This window comes from Notamacropus eugenii, chromosome 1 (assembly GCF_028372415.1).
Source record: "Notamacropus eugenii isolate mMacEug1 chromosome 1, mMacEug1.pri_v2, whole genome shotgun sequence".
NCBI classification, from domain to species: Eukaryota; Metazoa; Chordata; class Mammalia; order Diprotodontia; family Macropodidae; genus Notamacropus; species Notamacropus eugenii.
The window spans coordinates 26,625,633-26,644,211 of NC_092872.1; the positions used below are offsets into that span (position 1 = coordinate 26,625,633).

General features: G+C 35.4%; 1 protein-coding gene across 9 annotated transcripts in view; it reads left to right on the forward strand.

Annotated features, from left to right (window-relative positions):
* Positions 1-18,579, forward strand: part of BNC2 (basonuclin zinc finger protein 2) — a 512,918-nt gene that overhangs the window by 362,528 nt on the left and 131,811 nt on the right. For all 9 annotated transcript variants that reach the window (XM_072655796.1, XM_072655875.1, XM_072655805.1 and 6 more), the window contains one exon: positions 10,129-10,364. In XM_072655796.1, the coding sequence (XP_072511897.1) occupies positions 10,129-10,364 (236 nt within the window). The remainder of the gene's footprint in view (positions 1-10,128; positions 10,365-18,579) is intronic.

Here is an 18,579-nt window from a genome sequence, read left to right on the forward strand (position 1 = left end):
TTTCTTAATTATATTTATATGTTCCCTTTTTCTGACCTACTGCTCCCTTGAACATTTTTTATGTTTTCATTTCCATTCATGAAAATTCTAACCAGTTGTTAAACCCATGGCTTGTGTTTGTCTAGCATAGATTGCCTTAAGATTGCTGCATCTTGTAGCTGAATAGTTTTGCGTCCATACTAACTCCTAATGACCCATTGATGATGAAATGCCATGTACCTAAAGCCCCATTAAATCTCCAGAAATTCCAGTGCCAGACTCCTTGCAATAACATGTCATTATAATTGTGTCAAGTGTGCACATAATGAAATATAACGTAATTGTAAAGCAAAGATCAGAAAAGCAACGCATCTTGTCAACTTTTAGATGAGTTTGTGGACTTTCAGAGTTGACTTTATTTACAAAAATAGTCAGAATGAAGACAAAAACCTAACAACATTTTTTAAATGCTCTAAAATGAAAGGCAACATATTCAACAGATTGCATACTTGGTCTTGGAGTTATGATTAGGGTTTTAGTTCCTGGCTTTTGACCTTTACTAAGCCATCACCACTACCCTCCACTCCCATCTTGAACAACCCTTGACTCTCATAGGTCAGGGTTAGCCCTATCATGGCTGGACCCAGGCATACTTCCCATCCATGTCCATTCCATTTCACTGCTGGGCATATTTAATTTACCATTCTCCTCTCTTCCACCAGCGCCATTTTGTATATGATCATCCAGTATTAAGGTGGAAGCTTCTTGGGGACTGTCTTGGTTGTTTGTGAGCAAAGTATCTGCCTCACAATATCTACCTACATATCCCTTCTTAGGTCTCTTAATCCCTCCAAAACTCCATTTCCTTTTTTGAAAAATTTGGAAAATGATAGTTCTACTACCTACCTCACAGAAAGCACATTTTGCAAGCTTTAAAATACTGCAGAAATGAGTTTAAAAAAAATTTAATGGTATTGTCATAAAAACAGTCCTTTGAAAAATTCCCATTAAAAGTTGTTCCATTTGAAATTAAAATAGTATTATTGCATACAGTGCTTCTGAAAGCTGACCAAATGTTTGAATGTAATTGGGAGGCACCAGGGGAATGAATCAGGAGAGGCACAGTTCTCCAAACAATTAGCCTTCAAATGTACGGGTAGGTTGGCCTTCTCCCAAAATAAATGGCCATGACTTTTTTTTTTCTTGTTAGAATGCCTGAAATGAGCATTTTTTAAAAAATGGAAATCTACCACAGTAAGACTGGAAGCTGGCGAAATAAAAGGCCTCTTTTTAGACCTTATTCACACAAATGTTAAATACTTTATGCTTTAAAGTTACGTGGTTTTGTAAGTCATTCCACTTCCTTTACCCTTTATTTCCTATCTGATGACTAATACCTACAGGTGTGAGAAATCTGGAAGGGGAATGTATCAACTACTTAATGGAGTGTACCTGAAAAATAAGTTATTTTCCATGAAAATAACCTGAGCACATGTGTTCCTTTTTTTCTTTTAAGGGATATGTAAGTGAAGTGGATAAAGCAAGTTCTTTTAATATAGAAGCAGTTTGGTTTGAGGTGCTGATTTTTGTAAGATCAATAAAAAGTACTTTCATATTCACACATTAGGAAACATCTGAGCTGAATATATTCTTATTTCATTCAATCTTCCATAAAATATATATTTAAGTGAATTCTGTGGCATAATGTTCATTTTACCTTGTTTGAGAGGTAAAGTCAGTTATTTAAAATTGAAATAATTTTACTCTTGGTTGTCTTTTGATTGTTGGAAATTCCCCCACTAGACTTTATTTCCAAAAAATAAAATCTGATTTTGCTACTTTAAAATGAAACATATTCTTTTCTTTAGTTGCCAGTGCCATGAAATGTGGTTACATTAATTAATGAACCACAGAAATTCCAGCTGTTGTCCACATGATTTTTCTCATCGTGACACAAATGAGTTTTCCTTCCCTTTCCTACATCTATCTATGATTTCTGTACGTTGTAGTTTTTGTGTCTTTTCCCTTACGGAAAAATGTAGAATTGTTCCTTATTGTTCATTGAATAATCTTTTATTATGCAATTGTAAGTCATCTAGTTCGGACGTGGACTCAGTAGAACTAAATTAAAACAATCATCAGTATGGTCCTATTTTTTTAACTTCTTTGGGGAAGAACATTATTCCCGGTAGCTGCCTCTAGTTTTGAACAACTTCTTAATATCTGAAAAAAAATCTTATCTGACCTATAGCTGTCCTACTTCAATTAAAACCTCATGTCAGAGTTGGATTGTTGACCATTATCCTCCATGGAAAAAAATTCATGTATTGAATAGACATTGCTTTGCTCCTTTAGAATTTTTTTCTCCACCAGTCCCCAAGTAATCCTTTTTTTAGTAGATAGTATTTTCAAAGTCTGTAATTATTTTTATGGTTTTCTTCTGAACTGTCTCCAAATTCTACATAGCTCTCATCAGTTGTGAAACCACAAATATAGTCCATTGACCACAAATCTAGCCAAGTTTGACCAGTATTGGTGGTCTGTATGTTATAATCTAGTATATGTATCCTGGTATTAGGCATGTTTCCCTAATATTGTCCCTATGCTTCTCATTGTACAGCATAAATTTATTAATATACTACAGGCAGTGAGTAAAGTGGGAGAGTTGAGGGAGGAAAAAAGAAATCTTCCCAGTTTGGAGGAAAAAACCTCCTGCCCCCTCACTACTGAAGGTAATCTAACCACTCACCCTTATTGACTCTTGAGAGGATAGGATAAATATGAAAAAAATTGGGAAAAGTGGGTTTTATGGCCCATGATAAGGTATTAGAATATCATCTTTTACCTCATTCCACCCTAGAGAGTGCTGCCTTAGCTTTTTTTGCTATTCTCCTTTTTAAGTAGCTAGTCACCTTTTAAGTTTTTTTAAGGTTTGAGACTTTCATTTTTTATTGTTGCAAATCCATTGCCTGTCAAACTACCTGGTACATAACAGACCCTTAATAAATGCTTACTGATCGATTTTTTTTTATTAATTCTATTTGTGTAATGAGGATAATTCCATTTAGATAGTATTTCAAGCTTTTGCAAAGTGCTTACATTTCCTCATGCAATCTTGTATGCTCCTTGATTCATTCAATAAATTCTGAGAAGTACTGACTATGTTTAAAGTACTATTATAGGTACTTGGGGCTGGGGGTGGGAGGCAGGTAGGAAATGCCAAGAATTAAAAGACATGGTCCTTGCCTTCAAGGATTTTAAAATCAAGTTGAAATCTTGAAGACAGTCATGCAAGTAACTCATAAAGGCAGGTAATATGAAGATACTAAGTGCTGTAAGAGTAGAGAAGGGGAAGAAATTCAATTCAACAATCTTTTATTAAGCTCTTTTTATGTGAGGTGCTCAGAATATTAAAGATAAGACATTGACTTCCTCAAGAAGCTTACATTTCACCACTCTAGACTGGGAGATGAAGGCTTCATTTAGGAAACAGGACCGTAGTAGGTTAGAATTGTTGCAGAAAGGGATAGTATCAGGAAGAGGAAATGACCTTAATAAAGGTCAACATGGGAAAAATGCAAGGGATTTCTTGAGAAGAATGAGTAGACCAATTGACCAAGGATTCATTTGGCAAGAATTTGGGAGCTAAGGCTAGCTTTGAATTCTGGGCCAAAGCATCAGCTTTATTTGTGTGGCAGCCATATTGATCCACTGAATATTTTTGAGTTACTTAGAAACATAACCTAAGCAATGGGATATAAAAAATAATTTCACCGGGAGAGTGAACAGGTTAGCCCTTTCCATTCATGAATGAGTTTGTGAGCTAAGAGCCTAAACTAGGGTTGAGCGAATAGAAAAAAAAGGTAAATACAAGAGTCATTGTGAAGGTTCAAGCATGGATAGGATTTTGCTGATTGGACATGAATGATGTGATAAAGAGAGGAGTCAGAGATGGCTTAGAATGGGCAACCTTGAGTGAATGGGAAAGAGAGGCTGGACCAGAAGCAAGCATCTTATTAGGAAGAAAAAGCTGGCTTATGGAATGAGAATATCAGTTTATTAGAACATAGATTATGTTCTGGGTAGCAACAAGGTAAGAATATCTAGCAGAATGTTGCGAACGTGGGACTGGAGCTCTAGAGAAGTAAGTCAAGGACAGACAGATTTGGGGTTATCCATTTTAAAGAGATAGTTAAAGTTGTGGGTGTAGTTGGGGTCTCTGAAGTGAAGGGAAGCGTAGTATAGAAAGGTAAAAACAAAGAACCCAGAGTGTAACATGTCCATGTTTGGGGGTAGGCGGCAGCATGCTATTGGCCTGAGAACACTGGACTTGGAGTCATTTTGAAGTCTGCTCCTTGGTCTGTTATTAATTTATCGTGTGACCTTTCAGCAGTATACTCCTCCTTTCTAGGCTTCTGTATACTTTGCCTGCAAAATAAGGGAATTGAACCAGATGGTATCTAAAGCCCCTCCTTCTCTAAAATTTCATATCTCTATATTTGTCTATGTATAATTATAGGAATAAAAGCTTATTGGTTGAGGGTTATGAAGACCAAGTGGTAAGACCATAGGTGAATAGTGGAGATAGCACATTTCTTTATTGTTTTTTATTTATTTTGACTCCCAAATAATTTTTCTAACTCAGAATCCTTATCTTTTAAGGTTCTCACCTCTCCTTCCAAAAATGATGAAATCAGCTCCGTTATTATTATACATGTTCTCATAATATTCTTGTGAAATTAGAAATAGAATGGGTCTTGTTTTTTATCTGTCCTGGAATAAAGCATTGTTGCTATCTGGATCACATTGGGCAAGCCGCTACATTTTGATAAGCCTCAAATTACGGATTCAAATAAGATTGTCAGAATAGATGACTTCCGAGGTCCCTTTCAGTAAATGTATTTTTTTTAAAAAACCACTTTTTTCTATTCTTTCAGGATCTATACTTTCACCAGCATAGCTAGGCAGGTTTTGGGGTAATAGTCACATAGTCCATCCCAGAACTCATAGTGACAGCTCTTATAATTTGACAGGTCAGAACTTGTGCTCTGCTGGTATAACCTTTAGAGCAGAGGTATCCTATGAAAGACCCTCAACTTGTTAAAGAGATTAAAATGTAATTAAGAAATGTTTAACAAAGAAATAAAAATATAACATAACATAGATAATGTTAATTTGTGGTTTTCTAAGTTTACGTCTCTTTCTGTTTGTGTTTGACATTGCTGCTTTACAGGATAATATACCTAGAACGGAACACAAGTATTCTTGAACCCAAGCCCAGCCCTGTCTCCGTCATGGCGTATTTCCTTTTTTACTATTTCTTCTTTGGAAATCCAAATATAAATAGTAGTATGATATAGTATAGTCTGAAGTGAGATGCTAGTTACAAAATACAATACCTTTTGTGTGTGTTTTGTATATCTCTATAGAGATATACACACATCTACATCTTTAGATATAAATACGTACACATACACCTACATGCATATTTTTGAGTATCTGTATCTCTGTAATTTTTTTCTCTTTCTGCCCAGTTCTCCTTTCTTCTCTTGTTTCTAAATCCTGTGCCTAACCTGTTGGTTCTCAATCTTAGGCTAAAGGCCCCTGTAGGTGGAATCAAGCTGCTTTATAGAATCGTAAAATTGGAATGGAAAGGAGACTTAAAGAGCAGGTATTTGCTTCTAGGCATTATGGTGCTAAAACCGTACCATAAAGACATTTGGCTACCCCATTCTTGAACTGGCCACTCAAGAAGGCTTTACATTATATATGTACAACCTTGTAACTTAATATACTTGAGTGGATATATATGAATACAACTAGATTATTTAAAAGATCTTTTAAATCTGTAGTTACATATCTCCTAGAATTTGCAATTAGTAACAAGCAGGGTAGTATATATTTTTAAAGCCCTATTCTAGACCCTGTTCACCCTGACTACTGCTACCTGTGTCATTATATTTCAAACTCATCATAGCTATTGCTTTTCCTGGAAAAACCATTAAATAAACTTTAATTGTTTAGGCCTTCCTTTCATCCTCTCTACAGTGGGACTCATAAAACTATCCTACTTCTTAGTTCATTGGGATTAATCAGATAATATGTATTAAATGATTACTGTTTCCATGACTTTGTCTTAAGGTCAGTGATACTTCTGTTTACTCCCTTTTCTATTTATTTCTGTAGTCTAAAATTTCCTTTTCAGAATTTTCCATGTTGAATGGAATGGACATAGGATTTAGGAGAAGGATTCTATCTTTTGTTTCTATTAAGATTTCCATCTAGCATTTCCATGCATCCTCACCACAGCCCACACTGGATCTCATAGCTACAAATTGACACAAACATTTGGAAAATCAGTTTTTGTGTCACATACCTTCTCCACCCCCTGCCTTCTTTGCATATCCATGACAGTATTGGGGGATTTCATGAATAAAAATTTAAAGGAGGTGGTAGTGGGAGAAGGGGAGAGGCGAAGAGTGAGCTGTATTGAAATCATTTAGATTTCAATCTGGCCTATTCACTGGGCTCTGTGAGCAGATCAGCCACTCATCAGAAGGCCAAATAGTTAAGCTACACTGGAAGAGGTGCAGAAATAATACCACCCTTCCCATTTGTACAGCCTAAATGCCCTATGGAGTGAGAGAAGACTTCAATCCCTAGGCTTGCCAATCCCTTATCTTTCCTAAACATTAAATTAATTTTTAAAGCTATTTATTCAAAGTTGACTTAACCACTAGAATAGGAGAGATCAGACAAATCAGTTGCAAGAAATGAAGTATGGGGAAACCAGAACTCTTTGACAAAGTATTCCTCAGAGTAAATGTGTTGAATGAAGCCAGCGGGTAAATGATAAGGGCCTTTACGCTGTGGATGTAAGAAAGCAATTTATCAAGAGTACATTAACTCTCCAGTGACCACAAGTCAAGAAGAAACCAAAGTGGAGGAGGAGGAGCCCTGCAACAATATTTGAAATACTAAAAATGTGGTTTTTAAAAAAAAATCCTGAATTAACAAGCAGAAATTCAAATGTATATTGAGAAGTAACACAAAATAAGCAGGAAGAGTGAGCATATTGCAGTTCTTAATATTATAGAATAAAAGTTTAATATATGAGTATTAAGAGGGTCACGTCATTTAGTATATAGAATACACCTAAAAGTTATCTTGAACAGCCATGAATTTTGAAGAGTATTGTACAGCTGACATCATAAGGTGAGATGACCATCTTGGAGGCAGAGTCCTATTTTTAAAATGATGAGTAGGGCATAGGCAAAATTATAGTAATGATATTCCATTGTGGTTGCATAATGAAGTACCCAACCTTATCATCATTTTAGTTAAACTGAGGCACAGTGGAGTTACTTGATTACATAATCTGCTCTGTGAAACATGGCACATTAGCAGTAGAACTAGGGTTAGACCTCTTGACCTTATTTCTTCTCAAGTCAGTCGAGTTAACATTTGACACTTGAATATTTTGCATGAATAATCTTAGCCTGCATTTGCTAACTTTATTAAAGTTATTCATTCTCAGATGGTATTGACGGGCTTTGATTGAAGCAGTCAGTGTTCTGAAAGTTAGTTGTCTGGAAATTAAGAAATTCTTTCCCATAGAAACAATGTTCTATATGGTGATTAGATTCCCAGCTTAGCCCACAAATGCCTATTTAACCAGTCACATGCCTGCAGAGAGAGGCAATTTGAATTTAGGGCTTAGCATGACACGTCTGTTGTCCAAAGAGCAGTATAGCTGAATTCATTGAGGGTGGTCTTTAGCAGGTTGGATGAAATGAATTTTGGTTTTTTGGAGGCATCATCTCACAGAGTCCATCTCCTAAGGCAGAGGAGTTGCCATGTGTGTTTGCAAAAGAGAACTCAAACTGATTTAAACCAGAGATTTTTCAATAGGGTTCTGACAACTCTGTGTATGTATGTATATATGTGTTTGTGTGTATCATAAGTATGTGTTATGTATATAACTATTTCAATGCTTTCCTTTCTAATACTGTGTATTTTAAGTATTTAAAAACATTATTCTGAGAAGAGGTTCATAAGCTTAATAGGACTCCCAAAAGGGTCTGTGACACATAAACCAGGTTAAAAAATCTTGTAACAAACTACCTATCTTTGAAATATTAAAACAGGTTTTTGAATAAATGTACTCATAGAAACTCTAGAACAAGGATTTTGTACCAGTAGCCTTGTGCTTTGAAATATTTGTAGTCTCCAAATCATGTAGCTATTTTTCACACACACACACACACATATAGAGAGAGAGATAGTATCTATCTCTATATAAAATCATCAGATGAGCAAATCTTTGTGAAGTTAGAATTTTGGTAGTTCTTGCCATGTTGATATGTTCTTTAAACTTAAAATGAACATATTATTTGATTTTGAGACTACTTCTAACTAATTCCTTATCAGTGTTTCTATGGGAAAATGCATTGAAATGATTACATATATACACATGTAAGATCTACACACATGTACACCCTGTAACATACATAAGCATATACACTGTGATAATTGTATACCTAAGACAAGGACACTATATGCTACATGGTAATTCCTCCACTATTAAGGACAATAATAATGTCATTCATATAGCATTTAAGGTTTACTATACAATTTTTTCACAACCCTATAAGGTAGATAATACATACAAATACTGTATGAATAAATAAATAAAAAAGCATTTATGAAGCACTTTCCAAGCATTGTGCTAAGCACTGGAGACAAAAATACAAAGGCAAAGATGGTCCCTGCTCTCAAGGAGATGGTATTTTAATAGATGTATATAACTTATTAAGAGGGGGCTTAGTATAGCTAGGCCAAAGTATTTTGGTTTGAAAAATCCAAGGCATGATGAGTGAAGTCATAAGGGAGTAAATGAGCACTGCCTTTCCAGAAACACTCCTTCGATGGTGATACCCAAACTGGAAAAGCATGTTCGATCATGATTAGAGCTGGCCTGGCCCAATATACATGGGCTATACGAGGTGCTCAGCACACAGGATAGTGAGACTCTAGAGTGGGCATTGAAAAGGAAAAAGTTATCAGAGGTATCAAACATTGAAAAAGAATTGTGAAATGTTTAACAAAATAAAAATATATTATGACATAGATATTGTTAATTTGTGGTTTTCTAAGTCTGTATGTATCCATACGTTCTATCTGAGTTTGACACCACTGTTCTAGGCCATGATTTGGTCTAGGTGGCAAGGTATTGGTTAGGTAGTTTCCTTATTTTACATATGAATAAATTATATAGTTAATATGTTATAATATATAATTATATTTATGTTTATATACATATACACACACATACTTAGGCTGAGAACCTTCAAGTGACGTATTCATTATCATACAACTAGTAATAGAGAGAGCCCTGTTAAATAAAATCCACAGATAATGTAAAAACATAATTTAACCCAAAGATGTTGACAGGTTATTTATGACCAAGTGACTAAATTATAAATTGCATTTCCATTTCTTTTTTTGCTCATATCACATTTGACTGACAATTTTTCCCAAAGGTGTGCAGATACAGCTTCCAGATAATTCAATTGGAATGATCAACCCGAGAATCGTTAGTAGTTGATTGGATAGCTCTCCATCCACCAAGAATTCTGATTTTCTTATTACCTTAAAATTTGGGCTACAATAACAGCAACTGTCCTTTCTTCTTAAACCATTCAGATAATTAGCAAGGGAGGAATTCCATTCTAAAAAAGTTAGGTTGATGAAGATTCATGTCACAGCCTAAGGCGAAGGTTATTTTCACCACCATCATAACTTGTGTTGACCTGGTTAGTTCAATTAGAAGCAAAGTAATTGGTCAGATTTATAGAGACCATACCATTCATTTTAAAACACCCTCAGCAGCTCTTTGTTCCCCCCTGTAAGTTGAGTCATGTTGCATTCACTTTAGTGTATAATTTGCTTGTTTGTTTGTTTTTTAAAGAGAGAGAGAGAAGGGGGTAGGGGGAGGGCACCATTCCTAATGAATGGGGTTTTTTTCTTAGTGACCATCAGAAGATACAGACCCTTTTACCTTGAAATAACTTGTTTCCCATTTTTCTGCTCTGCTCTTTCCTTCTGTCTTTATCTCCCCTTTTTCTCCACTGCCGCTCCATGTACCAGCCTTGGACAAGCTCAGCACGCAACATCTATACCACCCGACTCAAGTGGAGATTGTTCAGTCCAACGTGGTATTTGATATCAGCAGCTTGATGCTCTACGGAACCCAGGCGGTGCCTGTGAGGCTGAAGATATTGCTGGACCGACTCTTCAGTGTTCTCAAACAGGAGGAGGTATTGCATATTCTCCATGGCTTAGGCTGGACACTACGGGACTACGTCCGGGGATACATCCTTCAGGTAGGAAGTGGTATAGAGTGTTGGTGGCCAAGTATGGGTGGGAGTCCTTACCTAGGGGGATAGCAAATAATATTGTATATCTCCACCACTTCTATATGTATATAAAGTTGAACTCTGATTAAAGAGAAAGTCAAGAGTGCTTGGAGATCCTTGGAGAAAAACAGGAAATGTCATGATTGGGCAGCATGCAACCTGAAGGAGAAAGGCAGACATTACTGTCTGGTAGCCAGTCCCAGTTTTTTTTATTGTATGTATATTGGCACCTTAGATTTTTATTTGTCCCTTTTTTTTTAGTGCTTGTTGGTCACTATGGCCTTTTATTTCCACATTTACTTAATTATAATATAGCTTCAGGCTCTCATCCCCAGACAGTAGATTCTCAGTTATGAACAGAGATGTAACTAAGGTGAGACAAATGGGATTTTACTTCAGGGTTGAAAATTTAGAGTATTTGTAAGCATTTGCATTCTTTTAGGAGAACAGGAAAGAAAAAAGAATACAGAATTTAGCAACCTAGTTAGTAAGGATAATTAATTAAAATGAAAGCTACCATATGGTTGACTGGGGTCACTTTCTTCCCTACTACCCCAATGTTTTTTTTCCTTCTCCCCCTATATGCTTTCCCAGAAGGGAGATTTCTGTAGTTCCTCCCCACTTAAATTGAAATTATGCTTTGTGTAGGTTACCCTGATTAGGAAGGGGTCTCTGGTACCATTCTATCTGGGTTTGTTAGCTCTCTATCCTTTCTTGCCCAACTATCCCAGAGTTTTTCACAACTCTGTTAGTTTCCTGATTTTACTTTCATTGACACCACTCCCTCCCAGTATGTGTGCATACTATTGAATGGTTTTTGCTGTCCTTAAACCCAGGAGACAAGTATAACTGGTCTGATTTCACTCTCTTCCCAATTTGTAGACTTTGGCCAAGCAACCATCAGTATCCCACATGCAGAGTCTGCTTCTGAGAGCCAGGATACAGAATACCTATTGCTTTAACATGATATTCTTCCCATAATGATGTCTTTCCACTTTATAGTGGAGGATACTTTTGGACTGTTAAGGGATGTTGCAAAACATTTCAATCCGCACTGATTCCCCACCAGGGATTGCCTGTTATGAACCGTTTTGCCTCGTATGGTAGCTGTCTGTAAAATATGTTCATGGTCATTCATTCTCTTTCTCCTGTAGTTGTGGTAGGTGGGGGTATTCATAAGTCACCTTGAGAATAACGTATTGGGACCCTGAAATAGCAGGAAATAGTCACAGCCATTTGAAGGAGAAGGGAGCTTTCAAAAGGAAATGACAGATTCATGAAGGTAGTAAGTACAGAAAACCTTTTCTGATATTTGCAGAAAAAAGTGTCATAAAAATTAGGAAAAGTGTTCCTGGCTAATTGTGTGGTATCCGTTCATTTCAGCCTGGCTTTGTAAATACTGAATCATAATTGTTTATCTACTAATCCTTACATCCAGGGCCCATTCCTGTGTACAATGGGTAGAGTGTGTAGCTGTCTACCTTGTGTACTGCGGAAGGACAAAAGGTTTCAGCTATTTCCAGAACATCTCTCCTTACCATCAAGTCATAGACGACCCTCATTTATTACCTGACCTAACATAAAATCTCTACAATTAGACAAGAGTCAACAATTATTGCTTCTACAAGGGCTTGAGGTAAAAGTAATCATGTAAGAAATACTGGATGTCATAACAGAATAGCGCTAAATCAGTCAGGAACCCTAGACTTGAATCTGAGTGATACTTACTGCCAGTTGTGTGAATATAGGCAAATCAGACATATTTGAAGCCTCAGTTTTGTAATCTGTAAAATAGAGATAATATTTGTGTACCTTACACAGTTGTATGTTAAGTGTCTTCTAAATCTTAACTGTGGAATACAAATCTATCATTATTATTATTGGTGGGATTAAAAAGAAGGGTACTCATCACTAATCCATTAGCACATTAATGTGCATTTTTTTCTCAGATTAATAAATAATTTTATACTTAGGTTAGAAAACTTGGCTTGAGGGTCTAAGGTAAGACTTGTAGTTTTCAGTGAGAATGGTAGTCATGTAAGCTTTGGACCACCTTGGAAGAGCAAAGGTTACCAAAAAGTAGATGAAGTAATTAAAGATAGAATTTCCTTCCATTTTTTGTGTTTGGCCTTGTTTACACCTGCCCTGAGACACACACGTACACACTTCCACTATATTTTCTAACCTGGAGACCTTTTAACTGCCAGAAAATTTCACATTTTGATGACCTTGCTTTTAGTGACCATTTAAAATTGGTTTATACTTATAAAAAATAAATAAGCCTTTTATGAACCTGATATGGATGGAACTCTTGAAGTTTCTGTGTACTCTATTTAAAAACCCAAACTATTTTGCCAAATTGTGCTTTTTTTGTTGCTTTCATTACATTGCTTTGTTTTCATATTCATACGCTTTTAGTTTCATGCGTATTTTTTAGAAAAGACATCTTGACATATTACCAGTAATTGTTCTTTGTAGTTAAATAAATGGAGACACTAAATGCTTTAGTTTTACCATCTTAATCCACTGAGTTCTTATGAGGATAGATCCCCAAGTCACCCTTCTCTATTATGGTAATATTAATTTGTGTTAGAGACTGGCCACAATTTAGATGATCTGTAACTGCTATATATTTTTGTACAGTATTTTGGCTGTCTGAATTCCTTATACGGAAATCAGGCATTCTTCAACTTTTCCACTTGTCTTAGAGGAGAACACACAAAAAATGCTTATAATGTTAATTCCTTAAAAAACACATTTTAGGGACTTGGGAGCAAACAATTAAATTATGTGAGTATAATAAATAAAAAGGTAGAAGTAATTGACATCCATGAAGTAATAAAGTTTCTTATTTTTTTCAGCAGAATTTTAAAGCGAATAATGAAACTTGTAATTTACCTTAGATATATTTAATTACATTAGTAATTTCCCTTAATTTAGGATCAAACTTGAAAATGTAACCCGTAGCCCACTTTTCTAATTCAGAGAATTAGAACTGGCAACTTAAAAAAAAAATGTGGTTGATGTTTATGTTCATGTGAATTTGAATTCTAGCTGTTAATATCTGTCTTGTTTTATTGATAGGATTGATGTAACATAGATTTTATTTGAATGATGCCTTTTGCCATTTATTTTCTGCATTTCTTATAGTATAATTTTTTAAATAAAAAACACAAAAGGGTTTAAACACCAAACTGGGATCTCATTTGGGGCAGGAAGAAAAATCAAATTTAACAAAAGAACAACAGAAAAAAATAGCATTTTTTAAAAAAAAAAGCTGCATTGGGTGGATATTGATGAATATTTTTAAAATTATCTGTTAGGATGAACTAGGATATGCAAGAATGAATTGTAATATAATTGTACACACATGCAGAGCATTTTAGAAAGAACAGACTATAAAATGTTCATCTGAAGGGAGGAAAGCCTTATAATGCACCATTAGTGTACAAGTCATTTTATCTGGCTAAAGCTCAATCATCTTGTAGCCCTCAAGGCATCAATTTTTAGCGTTATTGCTCTCAACAACAGTATATTGAATATTATGTCAGTTAAAGGAGAATAATTATCCAGGCGAGTTAGGGTGGCTGCTCCTCTTACCACATATTGACTTGGTTAGCAGTTGGCTATAGATTGTGTTACTGGGCAAATGAAGATGTACTGTAAGTTGAACTGGTGAAGCCAAGGTATTAATTTAACTCTCTGTGGACCCAAACCTGAAGTACTTATGTACTCAAAATTACTCCTTTTTTTTTTTCCAGTGAGGTTTGTGTGAATAGAGGGAAGTGGCAGGAGTTAGACCCTGATTTTGTATCCACAGATGCTTAAAAATGGGGCGTTAGGTTATCCAGCATTTGATGGTTGTAAGGGAAGTGTCTCAAGGGTGGTGAAAGAAGCAGCGTAGAGGAGAGAAACTCAACTGGCAAATTTAACCACCTATTCCTCATTGTTTTCATGACTTATACATTATCAAAATAAGTAGGTTATTCATAAGGTTGTACCATGGTTGTTCTGGGCTGTACTAAATTAAGAATTTTAAAATTCAACTAACTTTAATAGCTAGACAATTTATTACTTTAATGTGTCTTATATTTTGATATTCGAGGTAAAGTACATGAGTTAAGTTTTAGGCCTTTTACCAACAGAAATATGCGATATGATCTAAATACAAGAAAAAGCGTAAGACCTTGTTGTCCTCAGTTTAAATGTTAAAGATATTTTTAAACCTATTCTGTACCTCGATAGCGGGATGAAGGGGGAAAGAAAGCCTCAGCAATTTGCACTTGCCAAGTAATATGAATTACTTTATGAATAATTGTAATTGTTCACCTTAGTGATTGTAAAATTTAGTTTTCACCTTATCTCTAAGAGATAGGAATTTTCTATAACACTTTTATCAAAGCAAACAAAATACCCCACAAAAATAATTAAACACAAAAATAATAATTAAGTGAAACAAGACAGAAAGTTATTTTAAATGATTACATATGCAGTTCTTTTTACTCCTTTTTAAAAGAACACAGAGCTCTGTACTTTATTCAATACAATGCAACAGAAAAATCTCTATGGGACTTGGGTTCACATGCTGCCTCTACCTCTTACTCTCTGTGTGACTTGTAGGCAAATCTTTTAACTCTCTGAAGCAACTGTATGTTGGTCCCTTGTATATACTTTCTACCTTGTTTGTCACTTTTTCTAATTCTCATCTTTCTTTGAATGCTTCTTGTCAAGGAAATGAAATTCACATATTTATTTAGTCTTTCTCCTATTTTACATGTAGATTGTTTCCAAACTTTTGTTGTTACAAACAGTGCTGTTATGATTTTTTTTTTTTTGCAAATACGTCTTTCTTCCTGTCAATAACTTCCTTAGGGTATAAGTACAGTAGTGGTATCATTGGGTCAAGTGGCATAAATAATTTTCTCACTTTTAGTACATAATTCCAACTTGCTCTACAAAATAGTTAGTCCTATTCATAACTCAGACACTATAAATTAGCATATCTGTTTTTTCATAGATCTATCAGCATGTAATTCTATTTTTTTTATAGTTGTTGATAATTGGATCAGAATAGGTGATGCGTCAGAGATCTTTTAATTTTTATTTCTGTGATTATCAGCAATTTTGAATCATCTTTTTTGATAGTTTGTGTTCCTTTCGAGAACTGTAGACAGATATAATTTTTAATATGAACATATAATGAACTTACATGTGATCCCTGGCCCACTGTGGAAATCTTCCATACTTGTAAGGTAGGTATATCTATTTTTAAATACCCAGGTAGGCTCTAATAAGGTTTAGAAAACCGTATCAGTCTGAATCAGTTGTTGTCAACCTCCTTTAACAGGAATGTGATGCTCAAGATATCTCTAACCTGAGGTAATTAGAATTTTGAATCCAAATATTTGTTTACACAGAATGTGAAGCAAAGATGATTAAGCCAGTATGTATATTCTCAAATTAAGTAAGCCAAAAATTCTGTGGAATACAAAGTTGGAAGTATATAAAGTTCTCTGAAACTGCAAAGAATGAAAGAATCACTTTTTCCTGGTGGATTAGCCAGACCCAATGAGAAGATTCTTGTCAGTCATTTGGACTTTGGGTCTTTTGCTTTGCTTTGAAATTTAGAGAAAGGTAGCATAGCCGGTTTCCATTTGAACAGGGATTTATTTATTCTCTTTTGCTCAAGCAGAGCCGATTATCCAAAAAAAGGCTTTGAAAGGTTTTCAGACTTGGTCAGAGTCAACCAGACCATCCTTATCAAGTTGGTAAAAATTGGCCACTTTCTAAGTATACATTAACATAGTAAGCTAGCTTTGGGGCTGGAATCCAAAATAACCCCTGCGTATCTGCTCCTGTTTGCTGGTATTCCAGATCTGACCACCAGTGGTTGATAGGCCCAATCCATCATATATATTTTCTTCTCACAAAAGCAACCTCTGTGTAAGTGTGATCAGTTTGACTGAGGAATCTTTGAACCTACTTACTAATCCATGACCTTCTGCTTTCTTACTACTGTCTGCAGGTCCAGTGCTGACAATATCATGAAGTTGTCAGTTTCCCTTTGCCCTGTAATGATGCTACATCCCTTCTTCCCACTGTAGTTTACAATAGTGACTACAGAAACAACTACTTTCATTAAATTTTGCAACAGACTTTATGTACTTATTTCATTCTCATAATAACCCTGGTGTGAGGTAGGTTTTCTTATTATTCCCATTTTGTATATTTTATGCTTTTAATAGGTTTTAGTAGAATACATGAATCTTTTTATCCTATTAAAAGGAAAGTAGTAGGAAATCCCAGTGCTTCTTCCTTCCTATTTGAGCCTGGTCACTTAACATTTCTGAAATCTATGAAAACCTGGATGCTTGCTTTTCACTGTTTCTTACATCTGTTACATACCTATCTAAGTGACTAGACAAAAGAATATCTGTTTGTCAGTGGGACAAAATTATCTTCTTTTCTTTTAGTCCTTCACATTTCTAAAAAAAAAAAAAAGAAATTTAAATAAAAAACATGAGATGTGGTTATAAAGTAATAAAACTTTTCCTGAAGCTACAAAGTAGATCTCTCATTACTTTGTAGCCACAGGTCTTTTATTCTGTAGACACCCAGGCATCTTACATGAATGGAAACTATTTTGAATGGGCAATACTTTATACTAGTGTTAATTACTTTGACTGATTTGACACTGAAAACATAGGAAATCTGTAAGAGCAAAGAAAGGTGGTAAAATCTAATGTTTCTTAAGGATTGCATGTCACAGACTTAAATTTTATTATTAGAATAGTGGCCTTAGGTGAAATGTCAAAAATATGTGACATTTTTTCTAGCAGAAAAGACTAACGGGGATACCAGGTAAACCATGTCTTTTATTTCTTTCTTTATAAACCATCTAGGTGTTTTATGACTATTTTTTATTTATATACTTCCTTCCAATGTGTTTGAACACTTTACAACCATTATCCTAGAAATCCTCACAGCATCCCCATTGGATAGATAGGTGTCAAATAGCATTATCCCCAGTCTTATGGTTACTGAAACCAAGGTCCAAGGTTAACACTGAAGCCAGAAATAGAATTCAGCCTTTCTCAATCCCTTTCCAAAGCTTGAACCACTAGTGGAGCCATCAGGGTAAACATCATATATCCAAGGGTGAAGCTTGCAATCTGGGGCCTCCGAGCAGAAATTCAGCAAAGTTTCCTTTTTGAATGAGTCATAATATCCAGTAAGTACAACTGGGGAATTAAGTGAAGTAATTGTTTCTATAAAGTCAGTGTTCAGTGGAATAATTATATTAATAGCACTGCCTCACATCTGTTGAGCACCTTCCTGGTGGCAAAGTGGCTTCTCATATTTTATCTTGTTAACTTGACTTGACTATCTTACTTTAATCCCAACCAAGAGCTCTGTAAGGTAGACAAAGAAGGCATCTTAATTTGACGATTAAGGAATTCCTGGAATGCATTCCTTCTTGGTTTCTGCCTTTCTGTGTTCTTATCTTCCTCAGCTTGGCTTCCACCTCCTTCCCCAAACCTTCTGGATTCCTTTGGTTGTTATAACGTCTTCCCTAGAGACAACTGGTAGACTGAGAGCTGGCCATGAAGTGAGGAAGACCTGAGTTTAAATCCAACTTCAAATACATACTGGCTGTGTGACCCAAATCACTTAACCTGCTTACCTCACTTTCTTCAGCTGTAAAGTGAAGTTCATAATAGTACCTGCCTCCCAGGGTGGTTGTGAGGATCAAATGAGATAATATTTGTAAAAGCACTTAGCAGGGTGGCTGGCTATAGAAGTGTTTACTCCCTCCTTCTCCCCAAGCCAGTGTCTTTGTGTTTCATTTTCTATGCATTTATTGTACTTCTTTCCTGGTAGAATGTGAGCTTTGGAAGATAGGGATCAGTTTATTTTGTGTTTGCAAACTCATTATTTAATACCTTGCCTGCTAAAAAGTAAACATGAAGGATTATAAGGAAGGATTAATAAATGAATGTCAAATTAAATTGTGAAAACTTAGTCCCTGGTTAAATGACTTCTCCAAAGTCATACAAACTCAAAGTTCTTGTCTTCTTGAGTCTAATGTTCTTTTTTCTTTCCTCTTCTGCCTCATAGAATCTTGGAGATCTGTGCTAGTACTGTGATAGATAGAGAGATGGATGGGTGGATGGATGGATGG